General features: G+C 42.4%; 1 protein-coding gene across 2 annotated transcripts in view; it reads right to left on the bottom strand.

The window, feature by feature from the left end:
- Positions 1 to 23,793, bottom strand: part of EPHA4 (EPH receptor A4) — a 161,942-nt gene extending 138,149 nt beyond the window's left edge. The window contains exons 1-3 of one of the 2 annotated variants that reach the window (XM_027514515.1): positions 23,638 to 23,792; positions 20,403 to 20,470; positions 15,590 to 16,253 (exon numbers count right to left, since the gene is read on the bottom strand). In XM_027514515.1, the coding sequence (XP_027370316.1) occupies positions 15,590 to 16,253; positions 20,403 to 20,470; positions 23,638 to 23,728 (823 nt within the window). In that variant the 5' untranslated portion in view covers positions 23,729 to 23,792. Of the gene's footprint in view, positions 1 to 15,589; positions 16,254 to 20,402; positions 20,471 to 23,637 lie in introns of both variants that reach the window. The other variant, XM_027514522.1, reaches the window with a different exon arrangement.
- Positions 23,794 to 27,174: the final 3,381 nt, after the last annotated feature.

The following is a 27,174-nucleotide window of genomic DNA, read 5'->3' on the forward strand; positions in this document are numbered from 1 at the left end:
TCGAGTGGGGTGCCATTGCCTACAACTGCTGCTGCTACTGCTAAGTCACTTCAGTCGTGTCCGACTCTGTGTGACCCCATAGACAGCAGCCCACCAGGCTCCCCCGTCCCTGGGATTCTCCAGGCAAGAACACTGGAGTGGGTTGCCATTTCCTTCTCCAATACATGAAAGTGAAAAGTGAAAGGGAAGTCACTCAGTCGTGTTTGACTCTTAGCGACCCCATGGACTGCAGCCTACCAGGCTCTCCATCCATGGGATTTTCCAGGCAAGAGTACTGGAGTGGGATACCATTGCCTTCTCCGACTGCCTACAACTACAGGATCCTAAACCTGGGCTACCTACCCTATAGGAAATATGCAATCTTTGTAACAAGGACTATCCTACTATCTTGGAATCTTAAGAGCTATAAATTATCTTACAGTTTGTCTAATCCAGAAGTTTCCCATTGAGATCAGTATCCATATGTGAGGCAACTGAACAAGTGAAGGGAAGATCTAGCCTGTCACAGTGATTAGAGGATGCCACAGGTATCTACTACCCAGGGACTCCTCAGGACACCAAATGCCTTGCAAAGTGCATATCCACCATGCACAGGATGGATTCACAAGCCTTGATAAATATTGCACTCAGGGAAGAATCATCCTGCCCAAAATTACAATGGTGCCCCTTTTAAGAAACACAGGGTCAGAATTCCCCAGTGACGCAGTAGAAGGGGAAAAAAAAAAGAAATGAAAGTGCGATTTGCTCAGTCATGCCCAACTCTTTGCGACCTCATGGGCTATTACCCCACCAGTCTGCTCTGTCCATGGAATTCTCCAGGCAAGAATCCTGGAGTGGGTAGCCATTCCCTTCTCCAAGGGATCTTCCTGTTCCAGGGATTGAACCCAGGCCTCCCATATTGCAGGCAAGGAATCCTCCTGCAAATGCAGGGGACACAGGTTCAATTCCTGGTCTGGAGAGATTCCATGTGCCACAGAGCAACTAAGCCCATGTGACACCACTACTGAGCCCATGCTCTAGGGCCTGCGAGCTGCTTACTGAGCCGGCGAATTCCAACTGCTGAGCCCCATGTGTGAAGAGCCTGTGCTCCCCAACTAGAGAAGCCACCACAACGAGAAGCCCACACGCAGCGATGAAGAGTAGACCCTGCTTGCTGCAACTAGAGAAAGCCTGCACATAGTAAAGAAGACTCAGGGCAACCACAAAATAAAAAGAATAAATAAATTCAAAAGATTAAAAAAAAAAAAAAAAAAACACAAAATCTCCAATCTCTTACTGCAAGAATATACAGTTAAATGCCCTAGGGTCATCCAGCCAGTGTGAACACCCGCTCTAAAAGAGAACTCATCTTCTCAAAAGTCATCACATCCACTTCGGTCCAGTTCAAAATATCAGATGGGTCTTTCCTTATACTGAGGCAGTACCTGTCCTCTGGTCCTCGTTTTGTTTCCATGTAGCCCACAGAATAATTTGAAATGAACAAAATGAAACTTACCCATCCTCCAAACCAATATAAAATATTTACACATTATTTTGTCAAAGTCGTGGCTCTAAGAACACCAGATGTTTCTAGAACAGTGAATCTGTCATTTCACATTTTTTCTCCCTCAGTTAAAAAAAAAAAAAAAAAGCAAAGCATCACAACTCAGAGGTGCTGCAGTGAAACCCAGCTTTTCCTAATGAGATTAATAATAAATACGGTCTCAACTAGATCCTCATTAACAAGCAGGATCCCGATTTATGCCTAGCTCAACCATGCCTGTGCACTGACTCTAGGCTGAATATCCCACTGCCTTTAGCTTCTATGTTTAAGATATACACAAGTAATGAGAAAGCTCAATAGTGTAATTATGGAGGAGAGCAACATGGCATCTGTGCCTTCCACCCAGCAGAGATGGGAACAGCCCACATTCAGAGAACATGTCCACTATGGACTGGAGAGTCATTTATGTGACTGGGAAAGCAATGGAATGAGGTCTCAGAGTCAATTTCCTTGTTGTGGTTGTTGCATTTTTGTTTTTACCGAAGTCTAGCAAATATACAGAAAAGAAGTGTCTAAATCCTAAGTGAATAATCTAGAGCCAGTTTTAATGGTGAAACCTTTCAAATTTGCAAAGTAAAAGCTAGAGTCTCTGCACACTTTCTGTAATGCTAATAAAAGATGGAAAACTATCTTAACTTTATGTATTAATTATAATCCTAAAATCTGCTAAGAATAAGAGGAAAGAGAGAAAGAGATATAGTCAGAAAGAAAGAGGAAAAGAGAATACATAGGCTAATATCCATCAGTTATTTGTTAAAAATTCAAAATAAAAATAATACAAATTTCTATTTACTCTCAAATTTCTCAAATCTATTTACTCAAATTTCTATTTGCTCTATTTTACTGACCACTGAATAGATGTCACTTCCTAGCAAGACTTATACTGTCTTATTTAATCCTAAGGATACCTACGGGGTGAGTGAAAGTCGCTTAGTCATGTCCAACTCTTTGCAACCCCAATTCTCCAGGCCAGAATACTGAAGTGGGTAGCCTTTCCCTTCTCCAGAGGATCTTCCCAACCCAGAGATCAAACCCAGGTCTCCCACATTGCAGGCCAATTCTTTACCAGCTGAGCAACAAGAGAAGTCCAAGAATACTGGAATGGGTAGTCTATCCTTTTGCCAGTGGACCTTCCTGACCCAGGAATCAAACCAGGGTCTCCTACATTGCAGTCAGATTCTTTACCAACTGAGCTATCAGGGAAGCCCTACCTATGGGGTAGGTGTCATTATTCTCCTATAACAGAGGAGAAAAAATAACAGAGCACTAAAGTTAAGTGCCTAGAGGTGGTAGTCACCACTGTAAATGACAAAGCTGAGATTAAAATTAAATTCTTATTCCAAGGCCCTGGCTCTTCATCACCACAATTAACAAACAGAATGTAAGAAACTTTTAGCCAAAATTTACTGCCACCTGATAGGGTTTTTTTCACAGATGCAAAGAGAGTTTATGGATTATTTTTTTAAATCTACAAATATATTCAATATTCATAATAGTGAATAAACACCCATAAACACATATCAGAAAGATCACATATCTGAAAGAGATATTTGAAGTTATCTAACAAAATTCAAAACCCCTTCTCTCTTGCTGCTGCTGCTGCTAAGTCACTTCAGTCATGTCCGACTCTGTGCGACCCCATAGACAGCAGCCCACCAGGCTCCCCCATCCCTGGGATTCTCCAGGCAAGAACACTGGAGTGGGTTGCCATTTCCTTCTCCAAAGCATGAAAGTGAAAAATGAAAGGCAAGTCGCTCAGTCGTGTCCAACTCTTAGCGTCCCCATGGACTGCAGCCCACCAGGCTCCTCCGTCCATGGGATTTTCCAGGCAAGAGTACTGGAGTGGGGTGCCATTGCCTTCTCCACCCTTCTCTCTTAGAAATGTTTAAAATATCTCATAGCATGCTTAAATTATGTCCACTAAAACTGGCATAAAATAAAGATGCTTACAATCAATATTATTATTTTTCTGTGGCCTAAAAATTCTGATCAATGTTGTAAGATAAAAATCATAAATAAGAGGTCTAGTTTTTAAAAAGAAGGAAAAATATATAATTGCTTGTACCTAAAAATATTGGCTCTCTAAAAAGTCTAGAGAATTAACTGAAAACCTGTTAGTATTCACAAGACAGTTCAATAAAAAGATTGGATGCAAGATAAACATACAAAAATCAATAGCATTCCTGTAGATCAGTGATAACCAGCCAGAAGATATAATGGAAAATACTGGGAAAACTCAATAGATTTCTATATCTCAATCATTATCTGCAGTAGAAGTCAACGATCCTTTTGTGGGGCTAAGGGTTCTTTTTTAGTATATCTGTTTTTTGAAGTTGCAATAATAATTGTGATTTTTCACAAGGTCAGACATTACTTCTCTTTAATAAATGACTTTGTTTCTCTAATAGAAAAGGAAAGATCCAACAATGGTTCAGTACAATTGCTGAAATCAGTGTAAAATTCTTGCCTTATCAAGAACCCATTTAAGAATTACTGAAATAGTTACAGCAACAACGTTCTGTAAATAAGGACTCCAGAATCTTTCCTGAAGGTTAGATAAATTATGTAATGGGGTCTGGTTAGCTGGCACCCCACTCCAGTACTCTTGCCCGGAAAATCCCATGGATGGAGGAGCCTGGTAGGCTGCAGTCCATGGGGTCGCTGAGAGTCGGACATGACTGAGCGACTTGCCTTTCACTTTTCACTTTCATGTATTGGAGAAGGAAATGGCAACCCACTCCAGTGTTCTTGCCTGGAGAATCCCAGGGACGGGGGAGCCTGGTGGGCTGCTGTCTATGGGGTCGCACAGAGTCGGACACGACTGAAGTGACTTGGCAGCAGCAGCAGCTTAGTACGCTAACTGTCCTAAAGGAAGACCATGTGAGACCCTCAGGTGGTGTGTTTCAAACTTTTTTAAAGCTTTTCTTTTTAATCTTGCAATGATAACATTCTCATTTTTCCATCAACATGAGTTTCCTGGTGCAAAAATACCACACTTTTATAATGTTTTACTGTAGCCCTGTATTAGGCTAATTGAAAACTCTAGGATAAACAGAGAAGCAGTTCCTAAAGAAACTGCTTTAAAAGAAACCTGAATGTTCAAATATTACTTTCAGCTGCATTTCTTTGCTGGCACCTCGTTAGAGAACCAAGTAATGAAATCTCAATTTCTCCCATTAGTTAATTAGCACCTTTGCATCTTAAGTACTGAAAGTGTTACACTGTTAATTACCTAGGAGTCTGCTCTCAAAAATCAGTGGCTGCTTATGTTTTTTTAATTTTTTCTTATGCATGGGTTTACACAATCCTAAAAAAACAAAAACAAAAAACTATAGTCTTCCATGTGCATAGGCTAAATGTTACAAAATGTAGTGTTTAACAGCTAAAGGTGAGTTCAAGTCAACTAGTGCCCCTGTATTGATCTCTTATTTCTCCCAACACTTTTCTTCTAATCCTCTCCATAATTACATGAACTGCAAGAGCTTTCCTGACGCTGTCAGTTCCTCCTGCATCCATTTTCAAATGGCTAGCCGAGAAGCCGACGGGCACTAGATCAAATTGTCAATGTTCCCCACTTGGGGCAATTGACAATCCTCTTGAAGTCTCCTGGCACATCTGTCAAGAGCCTCCCAGGGTTCTTCCAAACTCTTTCCCCTTGGAAGAGAGCAAGGAGGGTGGAGGAGGCAGAAAGGTATTGATCCATTCTTTTAACATGCTAATTGGCCCGGGGGACTGCTTCAGTCATTGCCAAACTGGACACTTCAAAAGGAAACTGTTTTTCAAAGTGGAGATGTCTTTTTCAAACACTTAAAACTGAAAACAAATGAATCTAAGCATCAAGTTCACGGTACAATGTGAAGGAGGTTGGACAAACAGAAATGCGGAGAGTGATATATGCAAATGGAGAGTGATGTATGCAAAAGTGCCCTTTTCATTCATTAATTGATGGTAACAAGAAGTTTAAAAGTTTGAAAGACACTTTAAACTTCTAGAGCCAGTGTGTCCCCCATGAACAATTAGGATATAACCTACTATGTAGATTACAATATTCCTTGGGAGAAGAATAAACACTGATATAATTAAACTGATATAATATGGTAATAGCATTGATGTTGATGAATGCTTGGACATCTCCATAATGGTGAAAATGGAATAAAACTGTTTGTTTAATTATACCTCTAACTGGCAACACACCATGATGGCTAGATGGGAAAAAAAAAGTAGGGTGGGTAAGAGCACCATTATTAAAGGAACTTTGTCTACCGTCTTTGCTATCAGTTTATTATTTCACCAATGAAACACACAGTACAGATAAGACTGCAAGACATAATTAAGTGCATAAGGTTGCAAGTATTGTTAACGCTTGTAAAATTAATTCATCAAACATGATGATTTGCTCAGTTTTCAGGTCATGTATTTCTGGGGATATATTGTTATCTGTGAATGGTTATTAACAGAGAAAGCCATAGAAAAGAGAGATGGCAGCTTTGGTAATGAAGAAGCCCCTGTGGAAGGCAAGAGCTGGGAAACTCAGCATCTCAAATCAGGGAAGTTCTTAAGGACAAAAGCCCATGAGAAAAGCATTCCTTACTGAGCTGCGTCTTAACTGATCATGAGGTTGGCCCATATTTACCTGCCATGGTATTATGGAGGAAATCAGTATTCTGTTAACCCCTGACCCCTCGGATTTGCAGCAGACAAAGGACCAATCTGGAGGCCTGGGAGAACACCGCCAAATGTCAAACAGCAGGGAAGCGATTGTTACGGAAACAGTTGGCTTGGGCACAGCCAGCTTTATTGGGGCAAACTTCTATTCACAGAAACAAGCCATGAGGAGATAACGCCATAAAATATGAACCAAATGGAACCTTTTTGCCTTACTTCTAAATTGTTGGCTTTATGGGACTTCATGCTGAACAGTATGAAAAAAATCCAATTTGCTTTGAAGCGCATTACTCTGTCTAACATCCTAATTATTGTTTACATTGCCATTTGCCTTCTATTAAGAATTGAATAATTACCCAGCACTTCATAGTTTAAAAATACAAGCAAACAGGATTATCTGGGTAATTAAGAAACTGTACCGTAGCTTTGTACCACTGTGGAAAATATCTGTACATAGAGGGGGAAATGATAATTATCAATCAACTTACTTCAAATGGTATTTTCAGGATTCTGAGCAATTGGAGATCTGTAACTTATTAAGAAGAGGTTAGTAAGATCACCTTTGAGAAGTGTGAGTCTGTTTAAATCCATCCTTAGAAACAAGAGCCAGATAAGCAGCTGAATTTTCTCATCCACTAATGACAGGACAGAACATACCAAGTACAGAGCCTTCTGCTGTTCTTTAATCCTAATAATCCATCCCAAATGGACTTTGAACAGCAGCATCATCAAATTTTGTCAGGCCATGTGGAGCTAAACCAAAGCTCTTCCACATTTAGATGTTGTTTTAGCTGACCCTGCCTACACTTAATTACACTGCAAAGTCTGGCTCTGCCCGTTTGCTGCCCTGTGAAATTAGTTCGAACTCAAAACTAATTGAACTTCAAAAACATTTCATGCCAAGTCCTCTTCTTTTAGTTTATAGAATACATAGGATCAGGGCCTTCTGAAGACAGTACTATTTTCAAGATGAGAGTGAAGTTTGTTGGGTTAAATATGTATTGTACTCGCATTTTCATTCTGAGGGAACAAAGCAAAGGTTAAGTAAATTTGGAGACACTGGTGGGATGGGAAAACAGGGATTCAAAAGGCAACATTCAACCCAAAGCGAATACACATACAGAATAAGGAACAGAATTAGTGTCAATACAACTTTGAAAGAAATGCATGTGGGACAGGAGTGAATATAAAGGATTTTAATCATGATTTTAGGTATGCAATTGGTTGTCTTCATTCATAGGTGTATGACACTAACATGATGAAAATACCAATGATTTGTGCAATCTACACTTTCAGGATTTATTTGTTGAAGGGGTGAATAGGTTCCAGCCTACGAGTGACCTAACGCCTATATTTTCAGAACTTTCTGAGATCTGACAATTCTTTCTCCAAGAATTTTATCTTTTTCCTTGACAATTTTTGAAAGCCCTTTGTTGGGCCACTTCTAAGCATTCCTAGCATAATCTGCACAGTGCTATCTCCTCCCTCCTCAGAAAAAAAAAAACAGGGAGATTCCTGCTGAAACTGTCAGGAAACAGACAAGCCAAGGGATTCACCAAGACTAGGTTCCTTTCCAAAGGTCAAAATAAAATGAGCAGCAGGAGCTTGGGTTGTTTCACATGGGGCTAGGGGCCCCGGGAATGACAACCAGCCACACTGGGGGAGGGCCAGTGGAGCGGGGGGTTGGGGGGGGGCGGCGGGGTGCACAAAAGGGGCCCTGTGCAAACACCCCACTCTCCGCCTTCCACCCCCAGTCTCTGGAAGCATTCAAATCAAAACCGAATTAATTTGCATGGTGTCTAAATCATTGGGTTCTGCATAAACAGAAGGAGATTTTGGCTGGAGTTTCCAAAGGAAGCTCTCTAGCCTTTGTGAAAGGGGGAAATGGGTGTGCTGTTTTGCATGAGGGCGCACACAGAATATGCAAACGAGGGATCTGCTGCCGGCAAAAAAGCAACCCTAGGCCGACAGCTGACGACCCGCATTCACCCAGAAATCGCTCTGGGTCTCCAAAGGGAGTTGTCAGCGGCACCAACCTGATTGTTTCCCCAGAAGCCCAAATAGACCCTGAATATTCATAAAATGTCCATTTAGTCATGGGACTATTAATTACCCTCCAGATCATGGGACCCAGTGACCTCACCTGCTCCCACCCTCACCGCAAATGGCCGAGAGGTACCAGCTGTAAGGGAGAAAGGTTTTATGCCCTCAGTGAAAAAGATACAGTCTCTCAGGGTCCCATGGGCCAGCTGAGGCTTTCCTTAATCATTCCTTCTCGCAAGCACAGTAAAACTAAAGAGAGCACTGAGGCATGTTATTGGACACAGATAAACCGTTTTTAAAAAACTAAGAGCTACAAATTGCTGCCTGATTTTATAGAAACATCTAAAGGGTAGAATAAATGTCATCCTTCTAAGCTACCTAAATCTCCGAGATTCTGAAAGTTTCCAGAGCTTCCTGATCTGTTTTGATTCTAAAAGTGTCTGCAGACAACCTAGGTACACTTTCTGCACCTACAGAAGAAATAAAAAGTTGACACTTTTTGTGCAGCACTTCTCAAACTTTTGGGTCTCAGGACCCCTTTACACACTGTTTAAAAAGACTGAGGATGCCAAAGTGCTTCTGTGTACGGGAGTTAAAGATACCAATACTTACCATTAGAAACTGAAACTCAGATGAATTTATTTAAAAGTATTGATAGTTAAACCCATTACATGTCAACACAAATAACATATTTTGATGAAAAAAGAACAAAATTTTCTAAAACTGATTTAGTGACAAGGGTGACATTGTTAATGTCTGGCTTAATAGAGGATGGCTGGATTCTCAGATTTGCTTCTCTGTTTAATTTGATGAGATATCATATATCAGGTAGCCTCTGGAAAACTCCATTCATGAGAAAAGGGGAGGGAAAAGGCAAATAGCATATTAAAGTTTTGACCTGCAGACCACAGGAAAGGGTCTTGGGGGAACCCAACTGAGCACATTTTGAGGGCCACTGCAGTAAGCTGAGGAACAGAGGACCTGACCAATAGAGACAAGACCAGTCATTTCATACCACCCCCTACACTTGGATTTGTAACCATTGCCCTCAGCTCTCCATTCAAAAAAACTGCTTCAAAACCTAAACCAGTTTCCATTGTTGGACAAACAATGACCAAATAGCCTATAATGTCACCATATTTCTATTGAATAACAACAAAAATAACAATAACATTTTCCACTTCTTAGGCGCTTAATGATTCTAGCCACAGTGCTAGAACCTGTATACATACATGTGTATGTGTGACAAGTCACTTCAGTCGTGTCTTTTTGTGACCCTGTGGACTGTAGCCTGCCAGGCTCCTCTACACATAGGATTCTCCAGGCAAGGATACTGGAGTGGGTTGACATGCCCTCATCCTTACATGTGTGTCTCATACATAATAACATACCATTGTCACCAATTTGCAAATATAGACTTGAAGTTAGGGAGGTTAAGTTAGTGACCATGATCATCCACCTAGTTAAGTAGCACACCTACAAACTAAACTCAGGTCTCAAACTCCAAAGGCAGATCTTAGCCAGTTTGTACTAATACTTATGTTAGCACATAGACTACAGAGATTTTTGAACATCCAGGTGTAGAGATGGTTCATAAATATAATGAAAATAGCTAAGACCCAATTGAAGTAGGAATTATAAACAAGGAGTTCATTAATAGATGTCACATGCAAAGAGTCTGATATATCATGTTGACTCCATGAAATGTTACTCCACCAAATAAATGTTTAATATGAAACAGGCCACAATTCCTTCTGCATTTATTTATTCATTCAGTCAATGAACATTTAATGAGACACAACCATGCTCCTTAATTGTCAGCAATGTTACTTGTCTGGCTGTCCTGGACTGAACTCCTTCCATATATATGCTCATGGTCAAGAAGGTTTATTAAAATTATTTGTCCAAGAAAAAGCCAGAAAAATAACAAAGCAAGGTTAACCATTCAATTTTTTTTTAAGTATATGTATGATTGACAAGTTAAACTGTTGGTTTAAAAATATTACTAGAAAAAAACCAAGATTCCCGAACTATCCATCAAAAAAGAAAAAATTAAATAAAGTATGATATATTCACACTACAGAATATTAATTATCAATTATGAAGGATGGAGAAAAGTTATATTCTCTAATATGGAATGATGTCCAAGATACATAGTCAAATATCATAAAAACAAGATGACTAGAAGATGACTCCATTTCAGTTATTTTTTAAAATATACTGTACAGATATATTTGGGTTATCTACTAAATCATAAAGACTGATAAATCAGAAGTAAGCTGGAGTAAGAGTTTGAAGCATACAATTCTTTTGTAATGTTAAATTCATCGATTAAATGCAAAAAAAAAAATGCCCCCCAAAACCTAAGTATTAAAATTCAATGAAAGTCAAACATATATCATGACCACCTCTGCTTTGCACAGTAGTAGCTGAAAAGCCATTTAATCGGTCTTTCTCCTAAAGACTCAAGTCTTAACAGAATAATTATGTCTTAATTCATTTTTGAAAAGTACAAGGAAGCTCAGTCAGATTAAAATAAGTCATCAAATCTTAAATACCGGATTCAAAAATCCCTAACTGAGATAATTCCTACATGATGCTTTAGTGAATCCAAAATAGACCATTGCCTGATTCGCTCACAAAAGAAGCCTGGTCACATGTAGAAGGGAAAATAAAAAAGTATAACAGAAAAAGGACAATAATTAAACCCTGCTCTTCTCGGATATAAAGAATTGCGTCTTTCAGTGATCACAGCCATGCTTCAAAGTCAGAAATAAAAGCAACCATGTGATTTAACCAATTGATTCTTAAAGACATGATTCAAAGGTGGAAGAAAAATTTCAAAAGTGGAAAGAATATAACAGCATCTCTCTGAACTATATTTTAAATGCATCCTTTCTGGTACTTCTTTCTCCTAAGGTTCTTCTGTAATATATTAGAAAAACAAAGTAGTCATTTTTTTAAACACAGACCTCTCTCTTTTTTCAGAGCATGAATATGAAATATTTCTATTCTATAGCCATCAAAGCATTTCCATCTTGTTTTTTCTCAAAAGAGCTTTTAAGAAGCTTATACTGATATGAAGGCATCATATATATAATAATACATAATAGAGGTCCCTAAGTATATAGGACCCCAAACAATTTACAGCAAAATTATATATTTAAGCAAGGGTTGATTCCTACCCAGCTTAATTTTGTCACAGTTGTGATTATTTGTCCTTAAGTGACTCCATAAGACTGTTTTCTTTTTATTAGTATTATTTTTATACACGCTCTCTGAATATGCTGCTTATTACTATTTCACAAAGAGTAAATCTGTGACTTCCCTTTCATTTTTCAGCTTTTTAATTAAGTAAAAAATAAGGTAATAAAAATCTTTTTGTCTCTTCCTCCAGCTTAATATTTTTGAAGTAATAAAAATAATCCTGTAAAACATCTGGAACATTCCCTCATGAGGGGCAGGGTTCGTACTAGGGGAGAGGGAGACATGTCTGAGGTGGAATTTTTTCTCCTTTCTCCGACTAACTAGAACAGTTTCTTATTCTCTGCACCCCATCACTAGGCAAGTTCAAACTACTGCTAATGCCAGCCAGACATTCTCCTGCAGGAGACAAATGAGTGGCTTCCACTCTTTTTTTGTCCTGCTGAGACGGAGCCAAATCATTTCAGAAAATGTTATTCTAGGGGAGGGTGAACTTGCAGCTGCTGCAGAGGGCAAGCCCGCCATGCCCTGCCACTCTTGACACTTTTGACGGGGCTCCTCGCCCTCCGTCTGCATTTGCATGTACTGCTTGGAGGTAAGAACTCCAAGAGGAAGTGTCCTTCTGTCTTCGAGGTCTCTGGAGGATTCTGGCAGATGATCAGGGTTAGATTCAAACAACAGCATACCCCAGGCCCCCACCCGCCCTGGCCATTTTTGCCCAGGGATCTTTTGTCAAACATTTAAGATCTTAATCAATCTTCACTCTGACCTCCCAGACCCCAAGGAAGATGGATGAGGAAGTAGGTGACCTTTCACCTGTCCTTCTATTTGTCCTGCCACAGAAGACCCATTGAAAAGACAATTGGGGAGGGATCTGCTGCCAGAGTTCTGAAGACTTGCCCATTCTCTTTTATATCCTTTCTTAAGCTCCCTTTACACCCTGGTCTTTCTTGTTCCACTCCCAAATCACTTTTCTTTCACTCAAAGGAAAAGTTCTCTTTCCTATAGCGGGGAGGGGGGGGGGTGGGGGGGGTGGAAAAAAAGACACTCTTCAAATATCATTTTCAAATGATCCTTACTCTTTGTTAGGGCAAACGCAATGCTTCCTATCTTTGTCCTTGACTTCTAAGAGTGGCTCGAAGATGGACTTCCCTTTTACCATTTCAACTCAACACCCTTAAAAGTCAATAGGTATGACCTTGATAAGTGATAAAAGAAGCTAGCATTAACATCAGTTTAATGCTTTATAATCTAAACAGTGATTTTTTTTTTACCAATTTTACATCACTGTGTCCTCTAAGTCTCTAAGCTAAGTACAATTATTATCAACCCATTTTATAGATTAACAAACAAAGGCACAGAGTGTTTAAGAAACATGCTCAAGGTCATGCAGCTAAGTGACCAAACTGAGACACATTTCCTTATGTGGATGTTTTTCTGCTCTACTTAGATAATCCTGATACCCCAGTAATGATGGCACATGCCTGTGTGCATGCGTGCAAAGTCACTTCACTAATGTCCATCTCTTTGCAACCCCATGGACTTCAGCCCTCTAGGTTCCTCTGTCTATGGGACTCTCTCCAGGCAAGAACACTGGAGTATGTTGCCATTTCCTTCTCCAGGGGAACTTTCCAACCCAGGCATTGAACCACGTCTCTTATGTATCCTGCCTTGCCAGGCAGGTTCTTTAGCGCTAGTGAGTGCTACCTAGGAAGCCAAATGGTGGCACAGATGGAAGCAACCATTTCTTATTACTCTTAAGATGTTTACAGACTTGACTTATCTCTTTAAAAAAAAAATCTCACTCAAGTTTGGGATTTAAGAATTCTTAGGATTCAAGTTTTTTCTTCCTCCCTAAATTCATCAGAGATTCCTACCTGATAGTGTTTAAAAACAAGCAGTGCAAGGTTTTGTGCAAAAAGTGTCTTCTTGAAAGATTGAATCTTTCTACAAGTAGCAAAGAAAGTACGTGGATAGCACGAGAGAGTGCAAAGAATGAAGATTCTCAACAACAGCTTAATCAAACTTCCACTTCCATTAAATATCTAGTCTTGTGTTAGGAATAGTTTGCTCAGAAATGGACTGAACCTAAACCATGCAGCCTCAAACTTTCTATGAATCACGTGATGATGAACTGTATTCCTAAGATTATTTCCATAAAGCCATCCACTACCATGTTCAATTGCCTTTACATTCACTCCCTCCTCCATCTTTTTCTCTTTTCCTTCTAATTTGGGTTGTAAAGATGTCAAGGAGTTTCACAGTGCAGCAATGTATGAGTTACTGGGCTGTGTGACAATTGGAAATCAATGACATTAGATACAGAGAGATGTACTGATGCCAGAAACATGAACATCTGAGCAAAAATGGAGGACAATGTGTTTTTTAAGAAACATATATGTAAGAATCTTGACATGTTAAGATGTGCAAGTCTTGTCTTACAAAAATCAAGAAGGAAGAACAATTTACTCTACGATGCGAAGCAGTATTATTACCCTATTCATTTCACTCTTCCCGCTATGATGATTATAATTTAGGTGCCAACAATGCACTCATATTTTTCTAACATTAACACTGGAATATACTTCAGGGTTTCCATTTGGTACAGCTTACCTAGTAGTTGCTAAGTAAGAAATTAATCTTTGTTAAAAAAAACACCTTGAAATTCAAACATCTAAATTTTCAACTTTACCTTTTGACTCAAAGTCAACAGAAAAGGTTGCCAGTCTTTATTCTGTTTTATATTTTCAATGCATTTAAAAGACATTCATTGTTAGCTACTTCTAGAAATAACTATATCACATCAAGAAGAACACTTATGATCTCTTAAAACTCTATGACACCAAACTACCCTAAACGCAACTTTCTTTAGGTTATAACTGCTGATTTCCAATTGGTCAAGTGGACTGCTCTATGGTCAATCCCACCTGTCATTAAAACGGTTGAAATGCCAGACAAATTGTTTGGCAGTCAGTTATTTCGGGTTCTTTAATCACCAAATCAGATGAACCATGTGGTAGTGTAGTCTCCAGCTCAACAATCACCCTGAGAAAAGATTAATCTGATCTGTTCCAGAGATGGGACCCAGAGTTACACGCTTTAGTAGTAACTGTAATAAGACTGGCGGCAGCAGACTATTGATAACCACTGAAGATAAATACCAAGCAAAAATACAAGTCTTGAGATAACTGATTTTTGCAAGCTTTAATTCGCACGTGATATGAGCAATCCATATAAATATGGAATACTCCCAGCCTTTACTCAAAAACAAAGCTAATATAAGAAGTCTGCAAACTCTCTCCAAAAGGGGAAATAAGGGAAGAGGGAATTGCAGACAGGGTTAAATAAGAGGAAAAGAAGTCAGCTTAGTAATATGATAAATAGTCATTAACATGACCAAAAAAAACCAAACAAACCTGGATTTCTTCAAAAACTCAATAATCAAAATGGATCACAATTTACTACTACCTCTGACCACAGATCCAATAAGAAGACTCTTATTAGCTCTTTATCACCTCCTCAGGGAAATTAAGAGGTCTTTCATCAAGATTCAGTTCACTTGGAGATCCCATCAATGGGAGCTCAATGGAACAGAAGGCACGTGAAACCCTGTCACTCCACTTTGCTGATCCATGTCTACGCTGCTCCACAAGGCAGGAAAAACTGGACTTTCCTCACACAGTTCGATTTTAATCAGCAGGAGGAAATTGGAACAACAAACCCTAATTTGACATTGAAATCATTCACGGACATATCCACAGGAGGAGAGATGTTTACCAACAGGGGAACCAGGGTTCGAAAATGTGTGGGTCCTCTTGAAGCAAGGATCAATCAGCGCCCTTTCTTCAGCTTGTTCATTTACATTTCAGAGGGCACATCAAGCCGGTTCACATCTAAGTGCCTGTTAGCAAATGTGTTTGGCCTTCTGCTGATTACAGCAGCATCATTTATTTTGTCAGTATTAGAATCGTCTTAGCTTTGCCACCTGGAGCTGTAGCACTTACTCATTAGACCCCTCTGTCCCACCACATCCCACAGGGGCTGCTAATTACTGGCTTTACTCCATTTAGTCTCATCTCTGATTTAATTACGTGCACTAAGCCCTAATGAAAAGTACAATATGGCTCTCCTTACCTTGGCATTCTCCATTCCGCTCTTCATGCCCGGCATTGCATAGGCAGTTGCCAATGGGTACCAGCCATTCACCATCTGCCCCGCAGTACATTTTTGGCACATCCTTCTCTTCAGAGTTGTTGACACAGGAGCCTCGAACTTCCACCAGGGAAGAAGTATCAGCACCTGTGACGGTGTCTGGAAACTGGGCCAGATTGCGAACGGTGAGCGGACACTTCTTGTAGAACACGCGGACCGATACCAAGGCGATGCAGGCCCCCACATCCTGAAAAGCCAGATAGAACCCCTTTTTGCTCAACGGCCCCACATCCCGGATCTCCGTGTTTAGCTTCATGATTCGGTCGCCAATGTCTACTTGGGTGAAGCTCTCGTCGGCTGCGATGGTGTCAATTTTGGCAAACTGGCTCTCTCGGATAAAACGCTCTTTGTCATTGTCTGATTCATAGTAGTACAGGTTAAACGTCTCCTTGCAAGTGCCCATGACACCCGGAAGACTGTTGCAGTCCCTCAAGGTGAACTTGATCTCGATATACACCCTCTGAGCCCCTTCCCGGGTGATCCAATCAGTTCGCAGCCAGTTATTCTGGCTGGGCTCCATCACGTTGCAGACTTGGTAGGTTCGGATTGGTGTATTTTTTTCATCCATAATACTCACTTCCTCCCACTGCAAAGAGCCAAAGGAAATGCATCAATTGCAAACATTTCATCATACAGTGATTTATCAGTTCTGTTTTCCCCTCATAGGACAGTGATAATTTTTGTTTCAATAAGAAAGAAAACTACCCAGCACTAATTCCTCATCAAGATGGTACTGTATTGGGGAGCTGTTTTCATTGTTTCACTCTTTTGCCTAAAATTCCAGAGGTATTACTAGATTGATTGCTTCTGAGTTCTCAGGCAGTTCCTGGTGGTGGTCTAACAACCTCAAATTCACCTATTACAACAGCTGCAATTTCAAGTGGCGACAGTTCAAATTTACTCATAAATGAAAAACTAGGGATGTGTATTGTTCCAACAACTGAGCATAGACCTGCAAATTAAGAGCAGGAAGAGCAGAGTTTGCCAAAGGAAGACAATTATCAGTTAATTAGTGGTGCTCCTGTCAGAACTTTGCTCTCTAATACCTAAAAAAAATCGCAGTCAGTTTTGTTTTTTCTTTTCTTTTTGGCATTGTCATTACTCTTTAAAGGGGTAAAGAAAATCTCACCATTCTGGTTTCGGTAATCCTGGAAAGACAGAGAGTAAACTTTATGGTTGGATTTCTCAAATACACTGTCATTTAAAATGGTAGGACACGTTTCAAGAGCATGTATTCAGTCCAAAAGTTTGTATACTGTTCTTATTTTTAAAAGAAAGCCACATTAAGTAAACATGAATGTACACATGCATTGCTTCTAAATAGTCTGTGGATATTGAGAAAAAAATACTAAGTGGTATTTATGATGGAAAGCCCAAGAAAATTAAAGTATGGTAGGGTTTTCTTTCAATCTACTTTGTAACATAAAGATTCTCACAGTGGGATAATCTGAGTTCAGCAAAATTCACTGTGACTAGCATTCTAGTTTCATTTTTGCTATGCTTTTAAAACAATCCTAAAAGCAGCAAGATAATTTGGGGGCTCCTACCAGACTAGGAGGCAGCCTCCAATTCTTCATTAGCATCTACAGTAATGGCTTTATATAGAGCTGGTATAAATCAGCTTAAATATCTAACACATGAATATAATTAGAAGAAAAAAGATAGTTTAAAAAAATCATATTCTATAATAGCTCCACTTAAAGCTCCATTCAATCCAATGAAGTACATAGAATCATAATGTATCTTTTAACAGGTTTCCCATCTGTGCATTGGAAAACTATTAATGGATAGAAATGTTACTATGTGAAGGGCCATAATACATAAAATTCTGCATCCCTTTCATCTGCCACCATTATGAAAGTTGGAACTGAAAGAGATAAGTGCCCTGTGGTGATTAAAATTTATTTTTATCCACTAAGCAATAAATCACCAGTAATTTACTTATTTGGGGAAATTCATGTAAATCCAAAAATAGATCCCCACCTTCAAAAAAACCTACTCAGCATGCTTCTCATCTCAGAACAAAGGATATATGGAAAAACACATTTATCAATGTAAATGAAAGCACGTAGGGACATATCCACTGTTCATACAGATAATTCAGATCTAATTCAGATTTTCCAGCCAAACTTAATTGTCTAAACACATTGATCAATTCACCAGAACAATGACAAATCTCCCCTTAGTTTTGCATTTTACAATCAGTGTCAGAAACTCAATATTCTCCTTTAAATGAATACTGCCAAGAAATTAGGTTTTTGCTACAATGTTGCCATCAGGAGTCATCACTTTCCATTATTTTCATGTTCTGCTTAGCTGTTCTAATGAAAAAATGAAACCATAGCTCATTTTTGACCTGGTGGTATTGTCAAATAAGGTTTCTTTTTAAAGATAACAATAACAACAAACAAACGTATGGCATTATTGGTCAAAATTATAATTTCAAATTTCCAACCAAGGTGTGAACTGTTCTAAGGATAAGTAGAGATTTCAGAATAAAAAAAAAAAACAAAACAAAAAAAACTCAAATATGCTTTTACACTAAAGAAAGAACTTTTAAAAGCCAATCCATCTCCTACTTGGTACACATCCAATTTATCCCTTCATTCTAAGTCTGCAAATGTCTTCTTTATTACAAAAGCTAGAAATTAATTAAACTTTATAATTTGTCACATAATTTTTCAACGGCTACTATATATTTTAGAAGGACTAATTTTCTTACAGACAAGTTCATTTCTTACCTTTCATAATAATACTTAAAACATTACACATACATGGCATTTCAGGAAAGGGAAAGAGAACATTCTATATTCAGAAGTCCACATTCTGCCCATAAAAAGTTCTGGGTTGTGTATACTCAGCTAGGCACAGTATTTTTTTTAAGGGACATCAAGACAACCAAAAGAAGTTTTGTATCTAGAAAAAGTGATCAGATGGTCTTTCAACAGTTCTCAGGAGCTGGGGTGTGGGGAAGGAGATGTCTGTGGCATATTAAATTATAATAAAAGCTTTCCAGAAACAGGACAGACCATGAACTATACTCAAAAAATGTGCTACTCCTTGCTTTTAAATAGGTCACATGTACATTGAGAGTAACAGGTCAGGTCCAAAATCACGCTAGATATGTCCCCTCTTTAAACTTGGAAACAATCAGTAAGAAAAATAAAGCTCATTATATTTTTTAATGCAAGTACGGATACCTTCATTCTCAGTTTTGCCAGCAGTTCTAACACTTTCAACCTACAGAGCAATACCCCTGGTGTAGCATGGGAAAGCCTCCTTGAATCAGTGACCTTTCCAGGGTATAGGATTAACAAGAGTCTGACTCTCACAAGATAAAGCTGTACCTTTCTTCGCATTCAAAGGATGAGGGCAATTGCCTGCAATCAGCGGTGAATACAGCCTGTCTACACTGCCAGAGACCTGCCAATCACTCTCCCTCCCATTAAAAAAAAAATGGTTTTGAGGGCAGACTAGAATTTTTCAGCAGAGACCGACCAAACCAACTGCAGTCAAGTTCAGGCTGAAAAACAGGAAGGCAGGGCAATCTCCATTTTATTTCAAATGGATGACAAGACTGGCTTTGGAAAAAACCAGCCTAAAATTCTTTTTCATGTCTGCTTTCTTGCCTTATTTGTGACACCTATCTTCCAAAAGTTTCTATGAATCTTTGTTTTTTTTCAACCCTTTACTGTTTATTCAATGGCCAGGTGTGAAGCACCACACTGTGCATTACAATTTTTGCCTGATAAGGATTCCTCATCTTTACTGCTTTTAATCAAATGACTGAGTCATAGACTATCAAGCATGTAAAGGTAGGATGATATGCTTAATTCTTAAAACATTTGAGAGTTATTTCAATTTGGCAGAAGCCAGAGTTACACGTTGTACTGATTTCTTTCCAAAGCTGATTCATTCTGACCTGTTATTAAGGTGTTGGGGACAAGGATAGGAGAATGTGGCTATCGACCTAATTCTATTCTCAGAATCTTCTGATATAGGCAGTGATGGCAAATTCAAGAAGAAATGAACAGTGATACACCCTCTCATACTTTAAGAACCCAGTCTCCCAGAACCCCAAAGATCCAAGATTCCAAATACTATAACTGTCACATTTAGTACCAACAATGCACAATCATGGGGCTTTTTTTTTTCTTTCTGCATAGACGTTGCCCCTGGTGCAACACCTACGCAGGTTCATAAGGCTTTCTCTCAGTGTGCAAGTGAACAGCAGCTGATTTAAGGTCCTCATAGCAAGTTACAGAGCCCCCCACTGCTCACACACAGAACTAAACCTGCTTCTGGTACAATTGGAAATGTTTTCTCTCTGGTATCTTTATTTTTCATTTTCCTCATCTGGAACAGAACAATTGCTTTAAAATTAACCCTGTCAGGATTTCACGGCTATCACAGGAATAGGCATAAATTCTAATTTGGTCCCCAGATCATATTTCTTGTCCGTGTTTTAGTTTTAAATGGGCATCTAAGGTGATGCCTCCACCAGTCTCCTAGTTTTGAAACCCCTTTCTGCCCTTTTGGATTCCAGTTCTGCCATGACAGAGCTATCCAAAGGGAGTATAGGATTTCTCCAACAAAGCGTAATTCACTTCATAGGCCATGGTGGAAATCTGACCCCCTGGCCACAATCAACAAGAATCAAGCCATTAGGACTCTCAGAAAGTTGCTAATCACTCCTTTTTACCCTGTGGATCAGAGAGCAATTCGAAAAACTTACCCCTCCTTCCAGAGGGCTGGCTATCCACCCAAGTTCTCCCTGAACAGATCTGGAATCCAATAAGGTAACTGCAAAAAAAAAAAAGAAAGAAAGAAAACCAAAGAAAAATAGATTAATTTCCAATTGCAAAAAGCCAATACTACAAAAAACCATTTGCCTGAGCGTTTCCATATGTGCCGAGGGTGTGCATATCTAGCTCTGATCAAAACCTAAACTTGGTCTCACTTATGTAAATAATCATTACTCACTTGATCTTCTCCCCTCTTTAAATCTGCAGGTTCTTATTTATTTAACTTGCTTAGCATTTAAAATTCCATCCCTGGACTCAGTTGATTCATTTTCTAAAAAGGATGAATAGAGAATCTCAAGTACAATTCAAAAAATAAATATATCTATGTAAGGCAGTTACACTCCAGAGCAAAATCTGCATTCATCTCTGTCTGGTATCTACTAGAGTTATTTGTTTTTGCAAGTTTCAGATGACCGCATAACTCATCATCATGGTGACAGAGCCACAAGTGAATTCTATCAGAGAGTACTCAAAGGGTCATGAAAAGGCTCTCTCTCTTACCATTTTTTTCCCGCTCCACCACCAAATAAATAGGCTCTGGATGTGGTATCCGCTGTTTTTTCAAATATCAAAGTTTCAGAAGTGAGGGATGGCAGACGTGTGGACTTAGGATGCAAATACACTTTAAGTATTCGCTTTCCCAGGTCTTTTTTTTTTTTTTTTAACTTTACAATATTGTATTGGTTTTGCTATATATCAAAATGAATCCACCACAGGTATACTTGTGTTCCCCATCCTGAACCCTCTTCCCTCCTCCCTCCCCTTAACATCCCAGGTCTTTTTGAGGACAATCGAAGACTACTCCTTTGGCCAGGAGGAAATCACTGGTTTAAATTTGAGATATGGAGGAGAGCTGCCGAAAAGATTTACTGTGCTTGTGCTACACCTATGACGAGCATGCATCCAAGCTTAGGACCACCGGGAGGTCGACTACACAGCCGTCGCACCCCGCCCAAGCTGAAACAGTCCTAGGCACAGAGGGCATTGAAAAGGACGCCATGAATTCCTGAACTCTCCACATTCTCTTTCCCACCGAGAGCTGCAGGCCTGGGGTCGAAAGGCCTATCTCAAAGAAACCACTGGGTTATTAATTTGATCAGCGAAGATAGCTCTTTGGTCTGGGGGAGGGGTGGGAATGCGAACCCTTCATTCTTGCTCCAGCGTACCCCAACTCTGTCTTGCCCCCCGGCTCCTGAATTCTGCCCACCTCCCCATTCATTTCACCTTGACGTCAAAGTAGTTAAATCGAGCCTCTTTCTCCTGATTTTCCTGAGAAGTCTGAATTCCTAGGGTCTCTTAATTATTTTAAAATGTAGAGCTTTCCCTGGTTTGCTCCAGCCCGGAGCTGCGCCCCCCTCCTTTCTCTCCTCTCGGTCCCTAGAGAAAAGCCCGCTACATCCATTTGGATTTATGTAAGGTGGATTAGGGACACAAAGGGAACAATAAGACCCAATTTACAAAAAAAGGGAGGGAGTAGAAGGGAGGGTAAAAGGGAGAAAAGAAAACGTGATGGGAATAAAAAGCAACAAAATGAATTAATTTTTAAGGGGGAGGAGGGGTCGGAGAGGGGGTGACCCCCCCCCTTTCGACAGCAGCCTACAGCTCCATCAGCGCCTTTTTTGTCTAGGTTTCCCAAGTTTTCCTTCCAAAAGAAAAAGCAAGGGGCGGGGTGGGGGGGGGGGATCTCTACGTTTGGTGCAGAAAGGTCTTGAGGGACGTCCTAACAAGAGTGCGAAGTAGTCAGGAGAACGCGGGATCCAGGATTCGGCTCAGAGGAATGACTCTGGGGACCGAGGGGGCAGGAGCGACCGAGACGGCCCTTCTGAAGGAGGGAGGAGACCAGAAGGGTGAGAGAGCGCCCCTTTCCTCCCAAGCCGAGCCGTGTCTGCCGGCAGGTGTGTGAATCTCTGGGAGCCTCCGTCTGGCGAGCTCTGGGTACCGGCTGCCCAGCTGAAGCTAAGTTGGTTTTTGGCTTCCTCCTTCGGAATAGGGAAAATGATAGATCGTACGGGAATGGATGGACGGATCCTAGAGAGAGACAGACTGACGGATGGACGGATGGGAGGATGGGGGAGGGTGGGGAGGTGGAGGAGTAGACGAGACGGATGCGCGCAGGCTCGAGGGCGAGCATCACCAGAACACACGCGCGCCCAATCGGGGCACTCGAGCACAAGCACACAATTGTCCGCGTCCACGCGAGCACCCGCGCACCCACATCCACGCATATGCGCCCGCGCGCAAACACACACGCGCACGCAACTCTCCTTTCTCTGAGATCATTGGAAACTAAATGATCAACCCCCACCTCCACGACACAGGCACACACACACAGTCCTCCCAGCACGTCCAAACCGACGCGCAGAAAACTGAGCACCCGCACGGAACCAGTCGGTCCCGCACGTTCCCTCCAAACTAACCAGGGGTACAGTTCTGGGGGCCAAAAGCCAAAACTCGAGTACATTCAACTTGCCAGCGGGTTCCCCAGGTCTGGGGGTGACATAAGTAGCTTGGGGCCCCCTAGGCCGACAATCGCATCCCCAGGGCGCGGGGCCCCACTGGGAGAAAGGTGTTTAACGCCGGGTGCTAGAAATCAGGTCACCGGCGTCCGCCGAGCAGCGCCACGACCGCTGTGCGGCGGAGGCTCGGGAGCCGGGTCCCGGGAAGCGCAGGGCTTGGGAAACTTTGCAGAAACCAGAGCTCGTAAGGCTTTCGCAAGAACCCGAGAGCACCACGATACCCTCAAGGAGCTCGAGGCTTCCTTTCCCCCTCGACCTGAGGGGAGTTGGGAAGTGGTAGTAGGAATAGGTCCACAAATTTTATTTGTTGTTGTTTTTTTTTTTTAATCTTGGCGTTGTCGCCTGTGCGTCCCCTCGGGGCGCATCCACGGGCTGCCCTCGCCTGTGGATACCGATAAACTTCGTCCTTTCGCTACAAACTTGGGCAACCCCTTCACACGCACGGGTCACCGCCCCGCAGCAGGCTTCCCGGCCGCTTCCCGCGGTCCCTTCGCGGTTCCCCCTCGCTCCAGCTCCCTTCTCCGGAGTCAGGGCGCATTGCTCGCTACGGGATCCCCCCGCACCCTCCGGCCTCGCACTCCCGGGGACCAGTCAACCGCCGATCGTCGCTTCTCTGTCCCAAACCGCAGAAAGGTCGCCCTGCTCTTACCTTCATTCGCGGGATACACCCTGGAACCGGTGACAGCGTCGCAAATCCCAAAGAGAAACGAAAAGAGGACAAAATAAAAAATCCCAGCCATGGTTCGTCGATGCCAACGCTGCTCCTGCCGCTTCTATCCCAGTGGAATAAATGCTTAACTTAGGAGTGCAGCAGGCTGAAGACATTGCCAAGGGGGTGGGCCCGACCCGTGACGTACGCCCGCCAGTCCGGGGTTCTTGGCCAATGATAGCGCAGACGGCGCTGCATGGCCCCGCCCCTGATGAGCAGAGCCTGTCCCGGAGCCCCGCCCCCTCTGGGCTCGGCGGGGCGTTCAGTCTCCCCGGGGTTGAGGGGGAGAGTTTTGCCGCGTCCCTCCCCCGCTGGAGGGAAGCAGCGGGGTCCCCTGGTCGCCTCTCAGGGTTCCAGCCCCTGAGCGGCCGGAGCTTTGAGAGACTCTGAATTGGTTAGGGTAGGGAAGGTCCGAAGAAAGGTTGGGCACCCCGTGTTCCTCCTCGGGCGGTTTGAGATGGAGGAAAACGCTCTTTTATTGCCATAAAAAAAAGTATCAAGTTGACCTGCCTCTTTACTGTTGCTCTTTTCTGAGGGTTGAAGTGTTCGCGTCCCGTGCGCCCCGACTAGGACTGCACAGTCACTCCTGTGCGCCGCCACCACCGCCGCTCTACTACCTTGCCCCGTTTCATGCCTTAGGGGCGCATCTCCATAAGAAATGCTCTTTGGGGAGTTTTGGGATTGGGTTATTCCTTTATCCCAGGCTCCTAGTTGCCTGGAAAGCTGGACCTAATCAGTCCCCAACGTCGGGTGCAGCGCTGGGCCAGAAGCAAGGCTCTGTCCCTGTCTCCGGGGGCTGAACGAAAGACTTCGTAGCAACGGAGAAGTCCCCTGGGGAACCATCTCCGCACTCAGCCGTAGAGGCTCCCCACTACCCCCGCCCCGGCTCGGGACAGGACTCCCCACCGGCAAGACGCCCGGAGGTGGCCTTTACTGCCGGGAATCGACTGTGTGCTTCCCGGTGTGGAGTCCCTGGAGCCAGGCCTAGCAAGTCTGGGGTGCAGGGGGTCGAAGGGAAGGGCTGATGAGGGAGTGCGGGGACCAAAGGTAGTGCAGACGGGCCGCCCACCCGAGCTCAGGAGCTGCCCCGAGCGGCGGCTGCGGCTCTGCGCTCAGGGTCGCTTCCCCTGCGCTGGTCCCGACACTTCTCGCCGCCGCCAGGAAGACGGTGTCGGCGACAGGACCCGCAGAAATCCGCGCAGCCGCCCCTGCTGGAGTGCTCGAGTGTCCCTGTGGCCCTTCTAGGGGAGCCGGCAGCACTGGGCCCAGATTTGTCCCCCGATGCCCCGGCCGCGGGCTCAGCAAACCGAGAGCTGCCCAGAGACCGCAACGCAGCAGGCGGCCTGGTGCCCGGCCCCCCACGCAACTCTCTGGACGTTGGAAGACGCCCCGATTCCTGACAACGTCTCCCCTCTTCCTTCCTCCCAAATTGCCCCTCCTCTGACTCCCCGTGGGGTGAGGCCGGGTTTTCCTCCCGAGCCTGGGTCCCAGCGGGAGGGTCTGTGACCGCCGGGAGGTGGAAGCTCCTTTCCCGGCTCCGGTGGCGGCTGAACGTGAACCAACCGCGCCACCTGCCGGCCATGAAAGGAAATGAGCGGCACCCCCCCCCACCCCCCCCACAACCCCACCCCCGCCCCCGGAAGGGCAAGCGGACAAAGACAGCACCACGTAGCCCGCCGAGAGTAGGTATGTCGGTTGGCTATCTTTTCACCCACCCTTCCCTGTCCCGAGCCCCCAGGCCACACTTGTGGAGCTGTGGCGGGAGGCCGTGGAGAGGACCCGGGAATCCTGTCGCACTTCGGATGGCAGAAGACGAAATCAGAAAGCGTTTCAAGGAGAAACTCGTAGTCAGTATCCCAGGGGTAACCTGAATAGCTGCTATCCCTGAAAAATCCTAGATAAAGCGGGAAGGTGCAGGAGAGAGGAGATCTTGTCCACGGTTTCAGGTCATCGGCTTCCGGAGCACATCGTGTCTCCTCCACTTGTGCAAATTTAGACCCGGGATAATAAGATGGGCAACTTTTACTTGAGCGCTGCTGGGCGAGGGGCTGGACAGTAGCTGTGTGAGCCTGGTGGCTTGGAGGGACACAGCTCGTGCGGCTGCAGACGTTCTGATTTCTCCGTGAAAGACCTGCTGAAATGTCACAGTCTGAGGAAGTGGATTTCAGTCATTGTAGATTTTACATTGTGTAGATTTTACACAAGTAAAAGGGGGCAAAGAAATGCACACGGGATATACATATGTGTGTGTGTGTGTGTATGTATAAATTATTTAACAACTATACGAAGTCCTTTAAAGGAATGCATTTCTAGGTTCTTTCATGCCCTGAGTTTCTAGGAAAAGGAGATGAATATTGATCCCTGTCATTCTATACGCAGATGCAGAAGATAAAAGGAGCAATCTGAATTCTTTTTAAAACGTTTTTGAAACAATAGTTGCTAGTTGCCTCTCTGCAAGATTTGATTTTTGCATGTATGGGTAGTTGAAATGGGAAATTGACTGCCTGCCTTCTTAAAAACAGTAACATTTCTAAGACTTGAACCAACCCTTCCCCCCTACCCTATATGCACGCTGAATTTTAAAATCTTTCTGGCTACAGCTGCCTGAAAGCAAGGCTTCATTTGCTAGAGGACATTCAGTGACTTCAGTCCCCTTTTTTCTTCCCATTTCCCTTTTCAAGACCCAAAGCAGCCCAATAATCTGGAAACCCAAGAGACAGGAAATGCTAACTCGGAAAAACTGAACTGTAACTTTCTCTTTAAAACAGTTCTGGGCTGAAGATCAGAAATGAGCTGTTGCATACTGAAGTATTTAGGATAAAAGTATATGATAGCTTGGCTTTCTCTAGAAACATTCCAATAAAAAAAATGGAAAAGAAAGAAAAAGTATAAAGGAATAAATAGATAAAACAGTATTGGAAAATTTTGGTGTGTTTTTAAGTGCTGAAAAACGGGACTCTTGAAGTCATTACACTATCCTTTCTACACTTATGTTTATTCAGTGTTTTCCATTAAAAAGTTGTAGTACAATTAAAAAAAAAAAAAAAAGGAAAAAGAAATGTTAGTCACTCAGTTGTGTCTTACTCTTTGCAACCCCATGGACTACAGTAGCCCACCAGGCTCCTCTGTCCACGGAATTCTCCAGACAAGAATACTGAAGTGGGTAGCCATTCCCTTCTCCAGGAGATCTTCCAAATTACTCTATCCATTGTGACAACCTAGAGGAAAACTGTCCTAATCTAATAGACACCATTCTTCCTTTAAAAAAACAGGGCAACAGAGAAAAAAAAAAGATCGTGGTCTTAGTCCATCAATGGACCAAATGGTATTGGTCCATCCACCTTCTATGCAAACCCCCTACTTTATTAGAAAACACCTTGGAGTTTTCAGACACTTGAGAGTACTTATAAAAATCAATCACTCAATGGAGTCACAAGCATACAATAGAATACTACATCAAAAGCACCTAAAATCACC

This window comes from Bos indicus x Bos taurus, chromosome 2, assembly GCF_003369695.1.
Source record: "Bos indicus x Bos taurus breed Angus x Brahman F1 hybrid chromosome 2, Bos_hybrid_MaternalHap_v2.0, whole genome shotgun sequence".
NCBI lineage: Eukaryota > Metazoa > Chordata > Mammalia > Artiodactyla > Bovidae > Bos > Bos indicus x Bos taurus.